Source organism: Corythoichthys intestinalis, chromosome 7, assembly GCF_030265065.1.
Source record: "Corythoichthys intestinalis isolate RoL2023-P3 chromosome 7, ASM3026506v1, whole genome shotgun sequence".
Lineage (NCBI taxonomy): Eukaryota > Metazoa > Chordata > Actinopteri > Syngnathiformes > Syngnathidae > Corythoichthys > Corythoichthys intestinalis.
The window spans coordinates 36,884,425-36,907,669 of NC_080401.1; the positions used below are offsets into that span (position 1 = coordinate 36,884,425).

The 23,245-nt window shown below is 39.1% G+C and overlaps 1 protein-coding gene and 2 non-coding genes across 9 annotated transcripts in view; all 3 read left to right on the forward strand.

Moving 5' to 3' along the window:
* Window positions 1–18,561, forward strand: part of osbpl9 (oxysterol binding protein-like 9) — an 81,770-nt gene extending 63,209 nt beyond the window's left edge. For all 7 annotated transcript variants that reach the window (XM_057840422.1, XM_057840423.1, XM_057840424.1 and 4 more), the window contains 14 exons: window positions 4,445–4,549; window positions 4,649–4,808; window positions 4,897–5,009; window positions 5,082–5,200; window positions 5,778–5,863; window positions 6,016–6,196; window positions 6,270–6,375; window positions 6,585–6,695; window positions 8,537–8,600; window positions 8,675–8,815; window positions 8,908–8,986; window positions 13,393–13,484; window positions 13,556–13,691; window positions 17,633–18,561. In XM_057840422.1, coding sequence (XP_057696405.1) covers window positions 4,445–4,549; window positions 4,649–4,808; window positions 4,897–5,009; window positions 5,082–5,200; window positions 5,778–5,863; window positions 6,016–6,196; window positions 6,270–6,375; window positions 6,585–6,695; window positions 8,537–8,600; window positions 8,675–8,815; window positions 8,908–8,986; window positions 13,393–13,484; window positions 13,556–13,691; window positions 17,633–17,707 — 1,568 coding nt within the window. In that variant the 3' untranslated portion in view covers window positions 17,708–18,561. The remainder of the gene's footprint in view (window positions 1–4,444; window positions 4,550–4,648; window positions 4,809–4,896; window positions 5,010–5,081; window positions 5,201–5,777; window positions 5,864–6,015; window positions 6,197–6,269; window positions 6,376–6,584; window positions 6,696–8,536; window positions 8,601–8,674; window positions 8,816–8,907; window positions 8,987–13,392; window positions 13,485–13,555; window positions 13,692–17,632) is intronic.
* A 3,299-nt stretch (window positions 18,562–21,860) lies between these two features.
* Window positions 21,861–21,942, forward strand: LOC130919567 (small nucleolar RNA SNORD74). Its single transcript, XR_009064003.1, has one exon. It is a non-coding gene; the product is annotated as a small nucleolar RNA SNORD74 (small nucleolar RNA).
* A 197-nt stretch (window positions 21,943–22,139) lies between these two features.
* LOC130919572 (small nucleolar RNA SNORD75) lies at window positions 22,140–22,208 on the forward strand. The gene has a single exon (XR_009064008.1). It is a non-coding gene; the product is annotated as a small nucleolar RNA SNORD75 (small nucleolar RNA).
* Window positions 22,209–23,245: the final 1,037 nt, after the last annotated feature.

Here is a 23,245-nt window from a genome sequence, read left to right on the forward strand (position 1 = left end):
TCATCCAAACTGTAAAATACACTCAAGGTATTTTTTTGACCATTTCATACAGAAAAATAAAATTTAATAATATCAATACATAATAATAAATTCAAATTGATTATCAACATTGACTCATGAGGACAATATGCCAAACAGTTTAACCGAAAAAACTAAAATTAATATGATGCTAACAGTGTTTGCCGGTTTACTGATGAAACACTGACAAAGCAGGACGATTGTGGACAATATTCAGCACGTTTTCGCTGGGGAAAAAAATCAAGCGGCTTATCAATGTGGTTGGGGTCTTTAATTGCTTCTTAATTGACTTGGCTTCCTTTATGTCCGCTGCAAACAATTTTAGACACAGTAGACAGACAGTCATTCCTCGTCTCCCACTGTATTAAAAGTATAAGCCAAACACTACATACGCTTTTCATATCTCCAGTGCTCTTTGCTGTGTGCTCTTGTTTGGCTCAAAAATACTGCGCGCATTCTGAAAATGAGGGTTCCACTGCCACTTACCGAGTGGATGTGCAATTACACTTTATTCTAGTACAGCAAAAACGTATGTATCCCAACAGGAGCGTCACTAGGTTTTAAGAACAGGGGGGATTAGCCTCCAGGAGTTGCACAGGATGTAAGTGAACGTAGCGTTCAAGTTCAAAACTTAATATCTTGGTCAGGCTAATTTGCCTTACATACACATGCATACAAACATATATAAAAACATATATTATACATACATACAGTACAGGCGAAAAGTTTGGACACACGTTCTCGTTCATGCGTTTTCTTTATTTTCAGGACTATTTACATTGGAAATTTTCACTGAAGGTAATAAAACTGAATGAACATGTGTGGAATTATGTACTTAGCAAAAAAAGGTCAAATCATTAAAAACATGTATAATATTCTAGTATCTTCAAAGTAGCCACTCTTTGCTCTGATTACTTTTTTGCAATCTTGCCGTTCGTTGTCAGGACCTTCATTTGTGTTGCATTGAATTAGCTGATGCTGCAGAAGGAAGTCACCCCAAAGATAATAGTAAAAAGACTTAACACTAAAAACAACCTGGACCTTCATAACGAATTTCAGACTAACTAGCTAGCAGCAGCTAAGTAGCAGCGTTATTTTAGAGCTGGGATGGAACTTTTGACCGCAAAACACGGTGCATTTAGTTGATTAATTACATGGGACTTTCTGCTGTTAGCTCGGGACTGGAGCTAACTAACTGTTACTACGAGCAGTGATAAATACTCACTTTCTTGAAAAGGCTTCTTATGTCCATCCTTCATCCATCTATTCACGTTCATGCTCTGCACTGTGTGCCTCAGAGGTACACACACACACACACACACACACACACGGTTCCGGCACGAGCAAGGTCACAGGGAAAACGCAGACTCTAGTTTTAGTGATTTGGGCGTTCTCTATACGAAAAAGTGGAATGAATGGATTGGATAATGACGCACTGAGGGACTCTCTACCTTACTCTATGAAGTGAGGGGAAACAGACGGATTAATGATCATATTTAAGTTAAAATGACAGGTTATATGATTATTGATTTAGACCAGTGCGTCTCAGTTATTTTCTGTTATGCCCTCCGAGGAGCACGTAAACGTTTCGAGCCCCCCCAACTCTCTGCCGCCGCTGTATTAAAAGTCAAAGCCAAACGCTACATACGCTTAGTCATATTACCTCGTCTTAGGTCTTCATATCTCCAGTGCTCTTTGCTGTGTGCTCTGGTTTGGTTCAAAATACTGCGCACACTCTGAAAATGAGCGCCAATGCAACCCAGAGTGGATGTGTAATTATACTTTATTCTAGTACGGCAAAATAGTATGTTCCCCGAGGTCACATGCGCCACCCCCGGCATCGCTGTGCGCCCCTCTGGGGCAGTTAGAATCTGGGGTTGGCAGGACTCTCCTTATCAACCCACTATTTCAGAAGTACTGATTTAGACCAATATTCTGGCAACTTTATAGTGCATATGTCAGCATTTTTCTATATGGGAGAAACACTCGGGTGAGTTGAAGTTCCGCTCTGAGACCCCCAATTTGGCCAAATTTTAAAATTGTCCAATATGCGCGTGTGATACATCATTGGAAATCTTAAAATCTCTATCTGGGGGGAAATATCTTTACTGGGGGAAGAAAATTTTGAACAGAGGGGCATTTGAAAAAAAAATAAAATATTTTTTTAAACAGCAAAACCCTAACTGGAGATGAGAGCAATAATTAAAAGACGCCATGCTTTTAAGGAGATGATATCGCGTACTTACCTCTTTTTGATCCAAACAACTCCATGTTCCATGTATCACTGAGTGTCAAGACACAGCTGTGAATGGCCACAGCCGGATTTTGTGGGGATTTTATAGGTGAAACATGGTAATGTAACAAGGATGCGATGCAGAAATCGCAGCCATCAAGCAGTGGTCGAGATGATCTTTTTCATATATTTACCCTTTTAAACTTTTCCCCCCCAATTATTCTTTGTTTGGATCGATTATCTATCATCTAACATATCGGGGAAAATACGACAGTAACAAAAGAAATACAATTAAGAGATAGTTATGAGATAGATATCTGTGATTTTTTTTTTTTTTTTTTTTACAGACACCATTTTTTTTTCATTGTGATGTAATTTGTTTAAAAGTTTAAAATATGCAAGTGAATAATTTTTTAAGTCATTTTTTAATGAAATATTAAACATCAATTAATGATTTTATGCTAAAAATTAGATTTGGAATAATAAATATAATTACCTTCTTTTTATGGCTGGGTTGAAACAAAAGCAGTTGCGCGATGTCTGTAAACTGGGGTTTTCAGGGTAAAACGGACAAATTAAAAATAGTTTGGGGGCTTAATGCGCCATGAATCTACTATGGAAGCATATAGACATATTGTTCTATTAAACACCACAGTTGTTTTGGCTTAAAATACAGCAGTTTATTTTAAAGAGGAGTGCAAGAGTAGAAACTGCTTTTTCAGTCTTGTCTGTTTTCGGCAATGTTTTAAAAATTATTATTATTATTAAAACAACCCCAAATGATATGGTGGTGGTGGTGGGGGGGGGGTTTAAGAATATTTTAGGGGGGCTGATGCCCCCCTAAAATATGCCTAATGACGCCACTGTTTCCCGAGGTCACATGCGCCACCCCCGGCATCGCTCTAAAAGTACTGGTCTAGGAGAAGTTGGCAGCGATTATTCCCTTCCAGTCCAAATCCTTTGGACGTCTATTGCCGTCAGCGGCACTCAAAGTGACTCAATCAATGAGGTGTGTAAAAAAGACACGATGCGCAACTTGCACTACTGCACACCACCAATGGATTCACTTTAATTTTATTTATTTACTTGTTAAACTACGAAAAACAATAGCAATGGCATACACTGAGCTGCTTTTTTCCCTCCCTATATTTAATTTTACGTCTGCTTTGTAGCGAGGTTATTGTGCTTTTTTTCATGAATGTAAATAGTAAGTTAGTGACGGTGTGTTATGCTAGCTAGTGGTTAGCATGTACCTCACAGTTAGGTCCGGTGTTCTCGTTCAAAGTATTTTTTGGTAATGCTCTAACGCACGAGTGATACAAATAAGTAAAAGTTGTAAATAGTTTGGTTTTTGAGAATGAAACAATGAAACAGTCAAAGCATAGACTTTGGATGTCACTTCGTTTTCGTAGACGTACGTGACGTTTGCTGGTTTGAATTCATCCGTAACATGTCACAGTTGCTCTTTCAACCACTTTTATCGCTGCACTTTGTCATTTATGACGAGTTTTATGGTGAATCCGAGGTATAAATCTCAGCTTTATTTGTGTGCGATTATCCCGCGAAACTTGTAACTTCCGTAAAATAATAAACATCTGTATGAAAACCTCTCACAGTAAAGTGTTGGATCTGAGATGAGACGACAACGCCCTCCAGTGGTCATAATGTTGATGTTATGGTTGGAACGGACAAGTTCTCAGAGGAATGTAAACTGTTTTCTTGACCTTTGAGTCATGATGTTGGGCTGACACCTGATACTAGGCCTACAATGGGAAGCGGTTTCTCAAAAGGTTTTTACATGTTTCTGGTTAAAATGTTTGTTCTCAACATTATCAACTTAAACCAAATCAAGCTAAACATTTGCTTCTGCATATTCCTGGATTCAAGCTAAAACCACACCATTTCTGTTTCATTCAAATGTGTTCTGACTGAATCATCAGCCAATATATTCAGTTCTTTTTCACCTTCGCTGGTCGTCGTCGTCGAGATCTTAACGTAATGTCTATTTTGGTCAGATGAGTGTGACCAGAAAATGCTGCGATTCTTTCAACCTTCAAGTAGGCCATTCTAATTTCAGTCTCCTAATAGATTGCAGTGCCTTTACATGTGACCCATTCATTTGTAGCGTTTGACAGCATAATGAAAGCTATAACACTTGCTTTCATCTAACGTCCTTTATGTTTTTCACCAAAGATACATCTCAGGTGTGTAAATCGGACCAGCGACCATCCACTTTACCCGTTGGTCCTGTCGTCACGGTGATGGGCAGTTTGCAGACCCCAACTCCCAATAGCACAGGTGAAACATCAAAATTATCTTGATGATAAACCAGCCATTTTCACGATGGTAAGTTGCATTTTATGTTGAACATTGTGTTGTTCTGTTGCATTTGATCAGGGAGCGGCCCGTCAGGCCCCAACAGCGGCGTCACCTCCCCATCTCTCATCCAGCTCCCCTCCCACTCGGTACCAGACTTCTCGTATTCTTCCAGCGAGGATGAGTTTTACGACGCGGACGAGTTCTACCAGAGCACCACTTCCCCGAAACACTGCATGAAGTGAGTCGCCGTTACTGATTCGAGGCACATCTCGCACATTAGTGGACGTTCTACTTATGCTCTGCCTTATTTGTTTGGATGATGTCAGTCCCTCAGGACCCCCAGCTGCATCACCCCTCAATAATGACGAAACGGCATTAAAGAGACCAAACACTACAGACTCGCTCAACTCGACAATGTCAAATGGCACTACAGAAGCAGGTAAAATGCAAACAAGAATTTTTGATGGTCCATTTTTTAACAGCTACTAAACCGAGCGTCTGTTGCCCACAGATCAATTTGACAGCCACGACGACCGTGACGATGACGGCGAGGGGGAGTCCGTGGAGGAGCACAAAAGCGTCATCATGCACCTCCTCTCCCAAGTCCGCCTGGGCATGGATCTCACCAAGGTAATGGACCGGTTTGTGGTGATGGGAATCCATTGCCGTGGGCTTTTTAACTCACCACTTGGGCTGCCACAAAAGATTGTTTTGGTAGTCGACTAATCATCAATTCATTTTGCACTTAGTCGTGTGAATCATTTGCAATTTGAGGTTATATTACTTTGTGCTTAACATTTTAGCTGTAAATGTGCATTGGAACCAAACACTATTTGTAAAATGGACTATTTAACTGTGAAACAGTCTACTATATTTTGAAGAGGAGGCAGATGTTTGCAAATATCACATTTTGATTGCCATATTATTCAGGCTATAAGCACTCCAAGCCGCACCAGCAAGATATTTATTTTTAGTTGAAAATGTAAGTAATAGTTTTTTCCCTTCTATTTAAAATTCTATTTTAATTTTTTTTTTTAAAAATATGGAGAACTGCAGATAGTCCCCACACTGTGAAAGCGGCAAATGTCTACCAGTTTATCGACTATCAAAATAGTTGTCAATCGTGGCAGGCCCACTCACCACTAACCTTAGTGAGCTGTTTGGGTTTGGTTCTGAGCTGCAGTTTGTCTCCATCCTAATCCTCCAGGTGGTCCTGCCTACCTTCATCCTAGAAAGGAGATCTTTGTTAGAAATGTATGCTGACTTCTTTGCACATCCAGACTTATTTGTAAGGTAACTTATAACCTTCTTGTAACTCCTGTGCCACAAACACACTGATTCCTCACTACACAATTTAACTCATTCGCTACCAGCCATTGACGGCCATAAACGTCCAGTTTAAACTCATCTCACCAATTGCAAGTCACTGTTTTGATATCCTCCAGTATCGCAGAGCAGCCGGAGCCCCGTGAGCGCATGGTTCAAGTGGTCAAATGGTACCTCTCGGCCTTCCACGCTGGGAGGAAAGGCTCGGTGGCCAAGAAGCCTTACAACCCTATCCTGGGAGAGGTCTTCTTCTGTCACTGGGATTTGCCTTGCAAGACTGAGGAGCCCTCCACTCAAACGGTGAGCCCAACCGCGTCTTTCTCGTGTTGAGACTGGTTTGGCCACTACGTCACGTGCCGTGTTCTTTTTTCAGTCGTCTCCTGCTACTGCGCAGGACTCACTATCAGATGGTCCGGTTCCATGGTCTTCACCCAACAATGTGTCTTTTGTGGCAGAGCAGGTCTCTCATCATCCACCAAGTGAGTGATGTTCTTCCAAATACTTCTCACATCAAGGATCCGTGGACTTTTTCTGTCAGAAAAAAAGTGAAGGCTCATTGGGTGCTATCATAAATGTTCAAAAATCTAAGTGAAGTAATTTTTCATAAGATTCCTGATAGATTTCAGTTGTTTCACTGGATCACACCTGAAAATTCTATATTTTTTTCATCCTAAATTTCTTCCTCCAGTTTCTGCATTCTACGCGGAATGTTTAAGCAAGAAAATCCAGTTCAACGCTCACATCTGGACCAAATCCAAGTTTCTTGGCATGTCTATAGGTGTTTATAATATTGGCCAAGGTAAGCTTTGCTTTTCCGACACACTTAAAGGATTGAATCAAGTGCTGTTTTTGGCAGCCCTTTTAGTCTTAGGCCTTGTTAAGACTGGCAGCCAAAATCTGATTTTAGCCCATCCAGATTGAAGCTGGATGGCTCTTTTGTAGTCTGAATATTCCCAAAGTACAGAAATCTGGTTTTCTGAGACAGATTAAAACCACAAACAGGAGGTAGTTTCATATCAGATATGGATAAGATCCTTCTCAGTCTGAACCGCTCGGATGGGATGTGACTCTCCGTGACGTGTTTCTATGCTGGATGACTCCTTCGTTGCCACAGAAACCTGTCTGGTGTGTCAATAATATGGCCCGGTCTGACCAGGCCAACATCCGATGTGGACACTTTGGCCAACAAATACTAAAATATTATAGTCGGTAAAAATCTTCAAAATCAGTGTTGATAAATGTTTCTTCCAATTTAAGATCAACATTTACAGTACGCACCTATTTTCAAAATTGTAGTTTCATTTCTGCGAAATTGCTCAAGTGCAGTGAATAAGAACGTGTCCAAATTACCTGCAAAACAAATATGAAATTACACTCAAATAACTTGACTTTCCGTGTTGGTACATATGATTTATAAAAAGACATTATGCAGCCCAGTGTATTATCATGTTGTGCACTGTTAAAACTAAAAGTAATGCAATTAAGTGTAATTCTACACATAAGCTAACATGTTGAACTTAGCAGCGCACAAAAGCTAAAATAATAGCCTGAACTTGGTGCTCCATTTACACCAAAAAGAGTAGAAACTTTTAAATATTAAAATAATGATAGGGCTTTTTCCCTGAATGAAACTGGATGTCTTAAGATATCTAAACGTGACTTGTTACAAACTAACCTTTGAGGAAATATGTGTGTGGTGAGCCTTCAGGTGCTGCTTTTGATGGGTAGTAGTTCCTTCACTTTTGTGGCCACAATTTTGGCCGTTGTCTCCAAAAGGCAATAATGCGTTATGTTCTTTTTTTGGTTTTGATTATATTTCAAGTGTGACCAGTTATCCAATGCAGTCTGACAAATTATATGCGCAAAAAGAAAAAAATGCCATGCATTATGAACATTTGAAAAACAATGAATGATAAATTCATTACATACAACTACTGTGTTACCAGAAAGAAATAGTCGCTAAGAAAAGTAATAAAATACAAAAATCCTTGCAAAAGCCCAGCAAAATATTGTCTCTTGGGAATAACTCATTGACTAGTCTGTGGCATTGATTTCAGTTTACAATAAAATAATTGTACTGATTCTATTTGAAAAGTTATTGCCAGTTGGTTTTTATATGGCAACCTTTTACCTCATTCACCGTCCTGAAGCTGTATGCCTTTGTTGTTATTTTGAGCCATATGTGATATGGCAGTGTCTTATTGGCAATTTGCACTTGCACTCGGTCCAAAGAACTGATAGTTTTCACTATTTTGATTTCAATAATAAATATAGTGGTGCAATTCAGGCACATTTTCCATAACTTCAGTTGTTTTCTTATTTTTCACGGAATGTTTGGAAAACCATGAAATTGTTACATTTATCATTATCAAAGCATCCAGTCTGGCATCACAATAAAGTTAGCCATAATATGTTTAGTCCATATATCGGTATCTGATTTTTGGAGTTGGTTAATATCAGGATATCGGTTAAAAATTCATTATTAGACAACTGGTAAAGATCTCATTATGTTTTTTTACTCATCCAACACACGTGTTGAGCTTGTTATTGTTACGTGATCATCATGGAAAAACAGGAAATATTTTCAACATCGTTAACTGAAACAATACTGGTATTGAATTCATGCCGTTCTCCGTGCAGGCTGCGTGTCATGTTTAGAGCACGATGAACATTACATCCTCAACTTCCCCAACGGATACGGCAGGTACGTGTTTCGCCGTCTGGCGGCGAACGTGTCTTCGTTGTGCATTTTTCTGACGTAAGCTGACGTAAGCGCAGGTCTATTTTGACCGTTCCCTGGGTGGAGTTGGGTGGAGAGTGCAACATCTCCTGCTCCAAAACGGGCTACAGCGCCAACATCGTGTTCCATACCAAACCCTTCTACGGAGGAAAGAAGCACCGAATCACGGCTGAAATATTGTAAGAAGAAAAATCATGAATCATTGACGGACTTTCAAAGCCCACAGGCCTTTTTAATAACAGAAAACTTTACTCATGATTGTCTTTTTCAGTGCACCGAATGATAAGAAGTCTTTCTGCTCTATTGAAGGCGAGTGGAACGGAGTGATGTTTGCCAAGTGGGCCACTGGGGTGAGTTGGCCCTCGGGCTTATGTTCAAATAAATTTTTTGTGCTGCCGCTGAGAGACAAGTTTTCACACTTATGCTAATGTTTGTAAATCATTCAGTGAACCCTTGAAGCTCAGACAAAATCCATTTCAGGACCAGCTATCTTTAGACGACAAATGAAGACTGAATGTATAATACATACATACTCAAAAAAAAATGCTTGATGCTCAATACCGTTTTTGATACTACATAAATCAAAAACAGTAAGTTAAATCTTATGATTTTATTAACTTTTTCAACACCATTGACAATGATAAACATAAAGTCATGTGGCTCTCCAAAACTAGATTTAAACTCCTGAAATGAGTTTGCCACTTCAAGTAGATTGGGTGTCTACTAGTGATAAACGCATTTGAATTCACAGCAGTTGGACACCACACAATAAATAGGATGTCTATCATTAATCATCTCAGGAAGGACAGCAACGGTGGTGTGCGTAGCTAGCGGACATCTTGAGTAGGGCGATCAGCAGAATTAAAGTAGATCTTGAAGTGTACTTATTGCGCATGTCATTTCTTTGTAATCCCCAGAACAGGGTTCCAGCGGGTCCTTAAAACGTCTTAAATTTAATGGAAAATTTGTGGTCAGAAGTTTACATACACTTGTGAAAAACATAATGTCATGGCTCTCTTGAGTTTCCAGTTATTTCTACAACTCTGATTTTTCTCTGATAGAGTGATTGGAACAGATAACTTCTTTGTCACAAAAAACATTCATGAAGTTTGGTTCTTTTATGACTTTATTATGGGTGAACAGAAAAAAGTGATCAAATCTGCTGGGTCAAAAATATACATACAGCAGCGCTAATATTTGGTAACATGTCCCTTGGCCATTTTCACTTCAATTAGGCGCTTTTGGTAGCCATCCACAAGCTTCTGGCAAGCTTCTGGTTGAATCTTTGACCACTCCTCTTGACGGAATTGGTGCAGTTCAGTTAAATTTGATGGCTTTCTGACATGGACTTGTTTCTTCAGCATTGTCCACAAGTTCTCAATGGGACTTTGGGAAGGCCATTCGAATACCTTAATTCTAGCCTGATTTAGCCATTCCATTACCACTTTTGATGTGTGTTTGGGGTCATTGTCCTGTTGTAACACCCAACTGCGCCCAAGACCCAATCTTCGGGCTGATGACGTTAGGTTATCTTGAAGAATTTGAAGGTAATCCTCCTTCTTCATTATCCCATTTACTTTCTGTGAAGCACCAGTTCCATTGGTAGCAAAACAGCCCCACAGCATAATACTACCACCACTGTGCTTTACAGTAGGCATGGTGTACTTGGGGTTAAAGGCCTCACCTTTTCTCCTCCAAACATATTGCTGGGCATTGTGGCCAAACAGCTCGATTTTTGTTTCGTCTGACCACAGCACTTTCCTCCAGAAGGTCTTATCTTTGTCCATGTGATCAGCAGCAAACTTCAGTCGAGCCTTAAGGTGCCGCTTTTGGAGCAAGGGCTTCCATCTTGCACGGCAGCCTCTCAGTCCATGGAGATGCAAAACACGCTTGACTGTGGACACTGACACCTGTGTTCCAGCAGCTTCTAATTCTTGGCAGATCTGCTTTTTGGTGATTCTCGGTTGAATCTTCACCCTCCTGACCAATTTTCTCTCAGCAGCAGGTGATAGCTTGCGTTTTCTTCCTGATCGTGGCAGTGACAAAACAGTGGCATGCACATTATACTTACAAACAATTGTTTGCACTGTTGCTCTTGGGACCTGCAGCTGCTTTGAAATGGCTCCAAGTGACTTTCCTGACTTGTTCAAGTCAATGATTGTTCAAGTCTATAATCACTCACAAGAAATTGCTAATTCGTGTTGCTGTATGTATATTTTTGACCCAGCAGATTTGATCACTTTTTCTGTTAAACCATAATAAAGTCATAAAAGAACCAAACTTCATGAATGTTTTTGTGACAAAGAAGTATACTGGACTGTCTCAGAAAATTAGAATACACAATATTCTAATTTTTTGAGACAGTCCTGTATATATATACAGGACTGTCTCAGGAAATTAGAATACACAATATTCTAATTTCCTGAGACAGTCGGACACAATATTCTAATTTCCTGAGACAGTCAGGAAATTAGAATATTGTGTATTCTAATTTCCTGAGACAGTCCTGTATATATACACAGGACTGTCTCAAAAAATTAGAATATTGTGTATTCTAATTTCCTGAGACAGTCCAGTATGTTTCAATCACTCTATCGGAGAAAAATCAGAGTTGTAGAAATAACTGGAAACTCAAGAGAGCCATGACATTATGTTCTTCACAAGTGTATGTAAACTTTGACCACAACTGTATTCCATTTCCAGACAATGTGTTTAATGCCAGGGAATTCATTGTAGTCTGCCGTAAAACTTCTAGTGGCGTGTATTTGTTTTATTAATTGCCGGGCACTAAATACGAGAGTTCAGGATTAATACAGGTAGGTCCCGGGTTACGAACACGTTCTGTTCGTATGCTGGCAATGTAACCCGAATTTCCACACAAGTCAGAATTAACCCTTTAAGTACCCCTAAATCTCAAAATAACTATCCAAAAACATGTATTATATGTCATTCTACTGTCGTCGCTTAGCTAGACAGCGAGCTAAGCTCTGAAATGACAATGTCCGATGTCTGTGTGGTTTGCTGCTCATGACATCAACACTTGCAGAATGAAACTAAAATAAAAATGAAATTACACCAGTTTAATCTTCAATAACAGCAATTCAAATTTGCATTTTCCACTAGCTGCTGAGACAGCAATAACAATCCATACAAACGGTTAGCATGTATCTGTTAGCGTCCGCACATCATCAAAAACAATCACTCGCCCAAGTATTCTACCACAATTGAAAACTGCTAATAAACAGTATAAAAGGAGTTAAATACAGGCATTGCCTCTCAGCCACTTCTTTGCGGGCGTAAATGCGCTCTTCCTCGTGTGTGCGTGCGTTCTTCATGTGTACATGCGCTCTAACTCGGGTGCGAAAGTACTATCTGCTCTGCGTTTCCCGCGACAAAATAAAAGCCTTGACTACGGATGTTTTCCTCCTCTGAGCCGCAGCCGTCCGCTTATTTTCGTTAGCCAAAATACTCCCATACAAGCGATTTTGTTTTTTTGGGACGGGGGGGTCACCATCTTCAGCCATTGTGTCTCTCTAGTCAATAGCACAGAGTAGCGTCACTGACAGACATAGCAGCAACCGGAGGAGGAGGGGTGAGCGCTCCCGCTCCATCTCTCGCTGCATTTTTGGGACATAAATAATAGCTAATACCGTACTACGGTATGATGGAAAATTTTTGTGGTTTTGAAACATGACATTTTAATACCACTGTAAACCTTGAAACCGTTAACCGGCACATGCCTAGCGTACGTTAGCTATTTGAGTTGTCGCCATGATGCCATTTCCTAGTTATTCGCGGTTGTAGAGGTTAGTGGGAATATGCAGTGATGGGGACGTGTGAATGTAATCAAAAACGAATGGAAAATGGTTTATTTAAGGGGTAGTTGGCCCCTGGTGAAAATAACAGTGCCCGGTGCAAAAAAAAAAACTTTTCGTTGGTGACAATGGACCTCTGTGAGGAAAGCCTCCCCATCAGAGGTAAATTTGTACGAAAATGATGTCAGACGTTTGTGCTGTATCATGTTTTGTTAGTTACAATTCCAGCATTTTGGTCTGTCTAAAAATGGTGTCAAACCTTGGCGCTGATTTGTGCCGTCAACATTTTTGTTTGTGCTTCAACCGTTTTGTAGATAGTCTACTTTTAATTTGTAGTGATGGCATCACACAGTCCCCCATTTACGGCGGAATAGAACCGTAATGGTGCCGTTCGTTTGTGCTGCATTTGTGCTGTGAAAAGTTTCGTGCCATGGTTTTGCAGTTATTACAAATTATTTTTTTAGGTCATCCAGAGTTCACCCAGCATCATATAGAATAGATTAAAACGGCATTACCTTACCAAAACCTTGTATGTGGTGGTAACGCCATCTGTTCGAACACATTTAATTTTTTTTTTTTTTTTTAATCTATAAAACCGTTGGAGCAAAAATGACAGTTTTGATGGTATCAATATTTTTGACGACAATACTTAACAATTACTGTGAACCCTTGAAAGAGCTGCTAAATTAGCAGGCATCTGTTGCGGCTTTTGAGAACACTGCGTGAACGCCTGTGTGGGAAAACGAAGACTCAGGCTCAGCTTTGTAGACAAATGGTAACTCATTGGCTAACACTGAGGGCGATAGATGCCCTGTCCATTTTGATAGGGAGGGCTAGCAAAGATCATTCCCTGCCAGCCTCGCCCTGTCAAAATGGATTGGACGTCTTTTGCTGTCAATGTCACTGAAACACACGCTGATCGGATGTCAATTATGTTGCAGGAGAACACAACTTTCATAGACACTAAGAGAATGGGTATTATGAAAAAGAAAGTGAGGAAGCTGGAAGACCAGCTAACGTACGAGTCAAGAAGGTGAGCCATTTCACACTTGTAGTGCTGCTCTTGTACGTCACAGAATTCAAGTAACAGCTTTCTGCTCCCAGACTATGGAGAGACGTGACGTTAAACCTGAAGCTCAAAGACATCGACGCCGCAACGGAAGCCAAACACCGGCTGGAGGAGAAGCAGAGAGTGGAAGCCAGAGAAAGGAAGGAGAATGAACAGCAGTGGGAAACGAGGGTGAGGCTCCAGGAAGAATACTGGCTGAACTTGAAATTTCAAATCAACCAATTATACATGCTTTTTCATGTTTTGATTAGGGGTGTCAAACGATTAAATTTTTTAATCAAGTTAATTACAGCTTAAAAATTAATTAATCGCAATTCAAACCATCTATAAAATATGCCATATTTTTCTGTAAATTATTGTTGGAATGGAAAGATGAGACAAGATGGATATATACATTCAACATACGGTACATAAGTACTGTATTTGTTTATTATAACAATAAAACAACAAGATGGCATTACCATTATTAACATTCTGTTAAAGCGATCCATGTATCGAAAGACTTGTAGTTCTTAAAAGATAAATGTTAGTACAAGTTATAGAAATGTTGTATTAAAACCCCTCTTCATGTTTTCGTTTTAATAAAATTTGTAAAATTTTCCAATCAAAAAATAAACTAGTAGCCCGCCATTGTTGATGTCAATAATTACTTACACAAAGCTCATGGTTGCTGAAGCCTATAAAATCAGTCGCACCCAAGCGCCAGCAGAGGGAGCCAAAACTCCGAAAAACACAAGTACACCTTTCACTGTGCTGTCATTGTAATCTCTTAGAGCAGGGTATTTGTGCGTTAATTGCGTCAAATATTTTAACGTGATCAATTAAAAACATTAATTAACACCCGTTAACGCGATAATTTTGACAGCCCTAATATATATATACATATGTATTTTTTTTTTTAAATATATTAATTAAACCGTTTTCTAATTGTATTTAACGTTACAGACATAATATGTTACACTCATCAAGAGTCTTTAGGTTAGGCTTAAGGTAGGGTTATCAAATTTATCCCGATAACGGCAGCAATTAAATTTTTAAAAATTGTGTCACGTTAAATTATTTAACGCAATTAATGCATGCGCTGCACGAGCCTCTCACTCATACCCATGCTCAATCTGCAATGATGCCATATTACCTATATAGAGAGATAAAAGGCCGCGCAAAATTAGTAGAGTGAATTTTGGCAGCCTTTGGAGCCTTTTTATAATTGGCTAAAGCCTTGCAATCCCTCTGCCTATGATTAGAAATATCATGGGAAGCAAGGTGGCAACTGATCTTTGTCTTAATACCTTATGTTATTTCCCAACGCAGAGAAGATATATCAATTGGTAGCACTACGCACAGTCATGGTTCCACTTCCCATTATGCATTTGGGATGGCCACAGTATCATTTACTGAAAGCTCAACAAATACACTAGATGGCAAATTTAGTCACAAGTCTTTCTATCCGTGGATCCCTCTCACGGAAAGAATGTTAATAATGTAAATGCCATCTTGAGGATTTATTGTCATAATAAACAAATACAGTACTTATGTACTGTATGTTGAATGTATATATTCGTCCGAGTTTTATTCATTTTTTTCTTAATGCATTGCCAAAATGTATATTATCGGGAATGATTGGAATTGAATCGGGAGCAAAAAAAAGCAATCGGATCGGGAAATATCGGGATCGGCAGATACTCAAACTAAAACGATCGGGATTGGATCAGGAGCAAAAAAACATGATAGGAACAACCCTAGTCATTATTATTCATGGAACGCATGTCCAAGAATATGTACACAACCCTGTTACAGTAACATTGAAACCCTGACATCATCTGTTTTCCAAAAGATTGTATAGAGCAAATAATATATTTTCTATACATATTTTTCATATATTTATAAATAATTAGCCTTGATTCAGTGTTTCACTCTACTTCATGCAACCTTGTAATGGTTCTGATCAGAATTTTTTCTTATTTACATCAATATGTTTGTCCTCTTAGTTTTTCTCATTTGCTTTAGTACGTTTCTCAGATCTGAATTGAAATTCTCAAAACAGTTCGTGCATTTCTCAAAACATGTCGCACGAGTAGCAAAACAACATAGCTTACCAGCTAAAGCCAATTTTTTGTGCAAAATTCTTTTCCTCAAAATGAAATTTCTGTATCAATTAACATGTTAGTGCTGTCAGAATGACCAGTCCTTGATTCATTGTATGCAGACAAGACAGTCAAATTGCTTTGTCATGCTCTCAATACAGTGGGGCAAATAAGTATTTAGTCAACAACTAATTGTGCAAGTTCCCCCACTTGAAAATATTAAAGAGGCCTGTAATTGTCAAAATGGGTAAACCTCAACCAAGAGAGACAGAATGTGTTAAAAAAAAAAACAACAGAAAATCACATTGTTTGATTTTTAAATAATTTATTTGCAAATCATGGTGGAAAATAAGTATTTGCTAAAGTAAAGTGCATCTCAATACTTTGTTATGTACCCTTTGTTGGGAATAACGGAGGCCAAACGTTTTCTGTAACTCTTCACAAGTTTTTCACACACTACTGCTGGTATTTTGGCCCATTCCTCCATGCAGATCTCCTTTAGAGCAGTGATGATTTGGGGCTGTCATTGGGCAACACGGACTTTCAACTCCCTCCACAGATTTTCTATGGGGTTGAGATCCGGCTAGGCCACTCCAGGACCTTGAAATGCTTCTTACGAAGCCACTGCATTGTAGCCCTGGCTGTGTGTTTGGGATCATTGTCATGCGGAAATACCCAGCCACATCTCATCTTCAATGCCCTTGATGATGGAAGGAGATTTTCACTCAAAATCTCTCGATAAATGGCCCCATTCATTATTTGCAGAAAAACAGTCCCAAAGCATGATGTTTCCACCCCCTTGCTTCACAGTGGGTTTGGTGTTCTTCGGATGCAATTCAGTATTCTTTTTCCTCCAAACACGAGAACCTGTGTTTCTGCCAAAAAGTTCTGTTTTGGTTTCATCTGACCATAACACATTCTCCCAGTCCTCTTCTGGATCATCCAAATGCTCTCTAGCGAACCGCAGACGGGCCTGGACGTGTACTTTCTTCAGCAGGGGGACACGTCTGGCAGTGCAGGATTTGAGTCCCTGGCGGCACATTGTGTTACTGATAGTAGCCTTTGTTACTGTGGTCCCAGCTCTCTGTAGGTCATTCACTCGGTCCATTCGTGTGGTTCTGGGATTTTTTGCTCACCGTTCTTGTTATCATTTTGACGCCATGGGGTGAGATCTTGCATGGAGCCCCAGATCGAGGGAGATTATCAGTGGTCTTGTATGTCTTCCATTTTCTAATAATTGCTCCCACAGTTGACTTCTTTACACCAAGCGTTTTACCTATTGCAGATTAAGTCTTCCCAGCCTGGTGCAGGTCTGCAATTTTGTCTCTGGTGTCCTTCGACAGCTCTTTGGTCTTGGCCATAGTGGAGTTTGGAGTTTGACTGACTGAGGTTGTGGACAGGTGTCTTTTATACTGATAATGAGTTAAAACAGGTGCCATGAAAACAGGTAACGAGTGGAGCCTCGTTAGACTTCGTTAGAATAAGTTGACAGCCAGAAATCTTGCTTGTTTGTAGGTGACCAAATACTTATTTTCCACCATGATTTGCAAATAAATTATTTAAAAATCAAACAATGTGATTTTCTGTTGTTGTTTTTTTTTTTCCACATTCTGTCTCTCATGGTTCGGGTTTACCCATGTTGACAATTACAGGCGTCTCTCATCTTTTCAAGTAGGAGAACTTGCACAATTGGTGGTTGTCTAAATACTTATTTGCCCCATGTACTCTTGCAAAAACCTTTTATTACCTGTTACTGACATCAGTATGTTTCTCCTCTTAATCAACAGATACAGCTAGCGTATACGCTTGCAAAAAAGCTAATATTCATTACCTCTTATTGTAATTATGCCTAGAATTAATCAACAAATCAAGCTTTAGATAGTTTATTATTAATGCATATTTAGCAGAAATCTAGTGAAGTAAAGGCTTATTTTTCAAGAATTTTGAAGCCAAAAAGTCATCCAATTCTTCCCTGACCCCACACAAAATCCTCATCCACAATCGTATTGTATTTTTGCGTTTCCGCAGCTATTCCACGAGGACGGCGAGTGTTGGGTGTATGACGAACCTCTGCTCAAGAGACTGGCCTCTCCCCGACCCTGAGCGGAGTGACGCATCTTAAATTGGTTCCCCCACGACACGCATTAAGATTGAACGCACACTGCAGAGTCTTTATAAGAACTCTCGTTCGCCAAGCCTTGGACCGACTGACCGCCGTTGGCGTCACGTACGCAGCATCCAACTGTAAACCGAATGACATGTAAAGCGTTCCGAGACGATTAGTAACGCTTGACTTCTTAACAGCGGCCGCCAGTTCTCAGCAGGCCACGTCCTGTGTGGAAATGAAATAACCTTTTCCATATGTAAACCAGAGCTTGACATCTCAGGGAATATGGTGACCGAGGAAAGAAAGTCTGGCAGCCTTATGACGACGACGATGGTGATGGTGGAATGGATAAACCTTAACTAGGCCGGGAAGCCATTCTCTGCTTGCCTGAAACTAGTTATAACTGTTTATATATAAATATAGATAATCATATGATGCATATATTCTTTTTTATTTTCCTTTCTGGCAATAGTGTAAAATATTTGAGCATAATGAACTTTTAAAGAAGCATCCAATGGTCACATTTGATGTTCGGCTCTCATTTCAAAAATGTTTTGGTCCTTTTCTTCATTGTAGGACACTATTTCGGTCCGCGGAAGCCATAGCATCTGAATACACTGATGGAAATCTATTTATGCAATCTTAAGGTATCACCAATGCTTGTCAATGATGTAAACATAGAACAATCCTTTGAATGTTTCTATGTAACCTGAAGGCATTTATGAACAAATGATTGTTTATGTGGCTTTTTTTTTTTTTTTTTTGTTCCTTTTTGTCCATAACTATGTTCATGCTTTGGGGATGAGGATGTGCAAGGAAAAAACTTTTTTTTTTTTTTTTTTTTTTAAACCCCTACTTAAACAATTAAGGGATAATCTATTCATCACCCCACATATTTTCATGATGTTCATGCTTATTTACAGTGAAGTAGATGCTGGATCAAAATGCAACGGATGACGTACAATAAACAAATTCCACCTGAAAATGCCAAAGCACATCTAATGTTTGTACTAACCTGGTATTTTCTACTACTTGCGGAGTTAAAATCTCGTGCTGAAATACACTTGTAAGTGTGAGTGACAACAGTAAAATTCATGCAATGTACAGTCGTTAAATTAGAACACCCCATTAAATATTCAGTTGTTTATTAAGAAATGTTCACATATCAATATCTGATCTTGTTTTTCTTAATCCCTGGAAAAAGAAAGGGATTTAATTGCAGGTAAACAACCAAAACTAACATTGTTTTACTCTTTAAACCAACTATATCAACAAAAATGCATATTCTAACTGAGGAAAAAGTTAGGACACCGTACCACCTAATACCTAGTCATAGACTTCATCATGGTATTGATGATGGGCGCAGGGCCGATTAATAGGGGACCTTACTCAGTCAAAGCTGACCAAGTGGAAACAAAGAGCTTTTTACGTTGAAAATTCATGTGAATAAATGTGTAAATCCCTCAATTGTTTATATTTATGAACGTAAAACAGTTTTGATTCTTGGAAATGACACAAAATTGCTTGTCTATATTCTTAATCTTCTCCATCTCAAATTGTGTCAAAATATACACTCACCGGCCACTTTATTAGGTACACCATGCCAGTAACGGGTTGGACCCCCTTTTGCCTTCAGAACTGTGTCAATTCTTCGTAGCATAGATTCAACAAGGTGCTGGATGAATTCCTCAGAGAGTTTGGTCCATATTGACATGATGGCATCACACGGTGCAGATTTGTCGGCTGCACATCCATGATGCGAATCTCCCGTTCCACCACATCCCAAAGATGCTCTATTGGATTGAGATCTGGTGACTGTGGAGGCCATTTGAGTACAGTGAACTCTGTGTCATGTTCAAGAAACCAGTCTGAGATGATTCCAGTTTTATGACATAGCGCATTATCCTGCTGAAAGTAGCCATCAGAAGTTGGGTATATTGTGGTCATAAAGGGATGGACATGGTCAGCAACAATACTCAGGTAGGCTGTGGCGTTCCAACGATGCTCAATTGGTACCAAGGGGCCCAAAGAGTGCCAAGAAAATATTCCCCACAACATTACACCACCACCACCAGCCTGAACTGTTGATACAAGGCAGGAAGGGATCCTGCCATGTTGTTGACGCCAAATTCTGACCCTACTATCCGAATATTGCAGCAGAATTGAGACTCATCAGACCAGGCAAAGTTTTTCCAGTCTTCTATTGTCCAATTTCGATGAGCTTGTGTAAATTGTAGCCTCAGTTTCCTGTTCTTAGCTGAAAGGAGTGGCACCCGGTGTGACTCTTCTGCTGCTGTAGCCCATCTGCCTCAAAGTTTGACGTACTGTGCATTCAGAGATGCTCTTCTGCCTACCTTGGTTGTAACTGGTGGTTATTTGAGTCACTGTTGCCTTTCTATCAGCTCAAACCAGTCTGGCCATTCTCCTCTGACCTCTGGCATCAACAAGGCATTTCCATTTTTTTTCTTTTTCTGACCATTCTCTGTAAACCCTAGAGAAGGTTTTGCGTGAAAATCCCAGTAGATCAGCAGTTTCTGAAATACTCAGACCAGCCCTTCTGGCACTAACAACCATCCCACGTTCAAAGTCACTCAAATCACCTTTCTTCCCCATACTGATGCTCGGTTTGAACTGTAGGAGATTGTCTTAAACCATGTCTACATGCCTAAATGCACTGAGTTGCCGCCATGTGATTGGCTGATTAAAAATTAAAGTGTTAACGAGCAGTTGGACAGGTGTATCTAATAAAGTGGCCGGTGAGTGTATATTCTTTCTATTGGGTTTGGATAACAGCGTCAGCTATTGATTATTTTAGTAGTCGATTAATCGAACTAGTTCGAATACTCGAGTAATCGGATAAGAAACATAAAAAATTTAAATACCTGAGCTGAGCCTCAAACGGTATAAAAAACTAAATAAATGAGGGTCTAAGTGTAACGTAAGAACAATTGGCTAACTTACATAGCAAAAGTCCACTAGCTTTAATGCCCACTTTTTTTTTAACAATGCTCTTAACAAATGGTTCAAACACATATTCTCACAAAAAACAGCTAAATATACCTGTAAACTAAATTACGAATGCATTAAAAAAAAAGAAAAACAAAACATTACCTCAAACAAAAACATTGCTTATGTTGGTCTGAGCAGGGAGCAGCCGGATTCAGCCAATGTGAAATGAGTTTTGTCATATTCACTGTTGCTACTAAAGGGCAGGGTATCCACCCAAATCAATAAAACTAAATGCGAACACTCAAAACAAACAATTACAACGCCACTTTGATTAAACGGAAACTCGAAGCAGCAAAATTTAATTTGAATCTTTTTTTTCCTAATCAAATTACTCGAGTTAATCGATTAATCAGTGCAGCACTAGTTTGGATAATATTCATTTCACAACAATTTGCTGATTAACAGTGAATAATTTCTTCAAATTATGGACAAAAATGATGAATTTGTACTTAAATTTTTCCATGCGGCCATTCCCAATCCAGTAAATCGGAAAACGTGGTTGCCACACTCAGATATAACAACAAACCGTATTTTGACAGTGATTCGGGCTTGATTTTGGAAAAAAAAAAATCGAAATCTTTTAATGTATGCAGTTTTTTACAGCGTATCTGACGTTTATGAAGAACTAAGACGTTTGAAAACCGAGCAATGATTAGCTAGTTCAAAGTACACGTTCTAAAATTACTTTTTTTTAGCGAACGGCTCTGACGCAAAATGGCCGACAAATAACTACTTTTGTTTCCTCTGGCTCACATGGAACATAAGAAATCTAGTTGTACATAGAGATATCTTAACACGTCACTGCCACTGGTCGCTGCTTTTTACGCTTTCGCACTGGCTGATGGGAAAATCCGTAAGTATAAAAAGGTCTTCCCCCCGCTACCCGGTCTCATTTCGCCGCCTTTCTTTGGTAAGTAAGGAAATTTGAAGTCACCTAAATTCATACTTCTGTTTTTGTAATTTCTAAGTTACTTAAATTTTGTTCTATTCGTTTATTAATGACAGTATATTGCTGAGTGAGTATGTAATGCTGCTTTAGAGTGGAAAACCTAATGAGGCCTGCACCACGTGTCTTGTGCAGACTGGCCTTTGCTACTTACCATTTTTTTCCCCGCATGTTTTAGCTAACTCTTACCTCGTCCCCTTGCAATATGATGACAAATGTGTTGGTAGGGACATCTGAATTGATGTGAGGAAACGCCAACCATCCTGACGGCATGGGGCACGCAAACGCGTGTTAAGCTAATACTTAGCTGCGTGTTAGCCTTTTTGCTAGCGTTAGCATTTGTTTCGAAGTGGACTTTTTTCGCACCAAATCTAATGGGCTTTCTGTTTTCATAGTTTTACGTCTCACAAAATGCGAGGAACTCCACAATTGAAACGTGAGTGACTTTTTCCAGCTCTTGTGTTCGAGGTTTTTGTCCGTGATGAATTTAAAATTAAGAGTAGTGGACAGAAGTCATTTCTGATTAAATGTATTCTGAGACTTGATTATAATGATGATGATAATGAAGCGCAAATGTTGTGTTAGTGGCTTTAATCAAATGGTTTCCTTTCAGGTTTTGGGGGTCCACGCCAAGAACGAAGTATAACGATGGTTAGTATGGACTTTTATTGTGAAGCTTCTCCAAGGTGGGCTGTGTGTAAAGTTTGGGGTGGGCAAATGATGGCTCAGCTTTTTAAATTTTTAAGCACGACGTTGAGTTTGGATCATTTATAAAAAAAAAAAAAAAAAAAAAAAAAACACCTGAGTTTAGCCTCACACAGAATAAAAAAATAAATGATCTAAGTGCAACAACAAAAATGGCTAACTTGCAAAGCAAATGTCTGATAGCTTAAATGCTAAGGTCCCCCTGCACCCCCACCAATGCTCTTAACCAATCGTTCAAACACATATTCCACCAAAAAAATATACTAAATAAACTAAATTATAAATGAATTAAAATCCACCCGAAAAAAATATAACACTAATATTACTAACACACGAACACAAATTTTTTTTTTACAATTTAAACGAATACTCGTAGCAGCTACATTCAAATCTTTTTTTCTAATCTAATTACGAGTTGATTAATCGTTGCCGCAATAACTAATACATTCAAATTTCAATATTTACAAAGTTGGTTATTTAAATCGTAGTATATGGTACAATATTTTGATAGTACTGTAATTTTTGATGTACAATTCCATGACCTGAAATCGATGGATAGTGAAGTTGCAGTACCACGGAAATGTTTTAAAAGCAGTCTACTGTACCTTAACTCATTTACAGCAGTAGACGTCCAATTATTCATGATTTTAGTAGTAATTATCTAATAGCGTATCGTCAGCGAACAAAATTGAATATCTAAAATGAACTTGGAGACTTGTAGGCTCAAATAAGCCACAATTGTTCTTTTACTAAAATATATTTGAAATAGTGATGCACGATAATACATTTTTCAACCGATATCGATAACCGATAATTTCCTGCCCCTTCCACCCGATAACCGATAATGTCACGCCGATAATTCTATTCAAATATG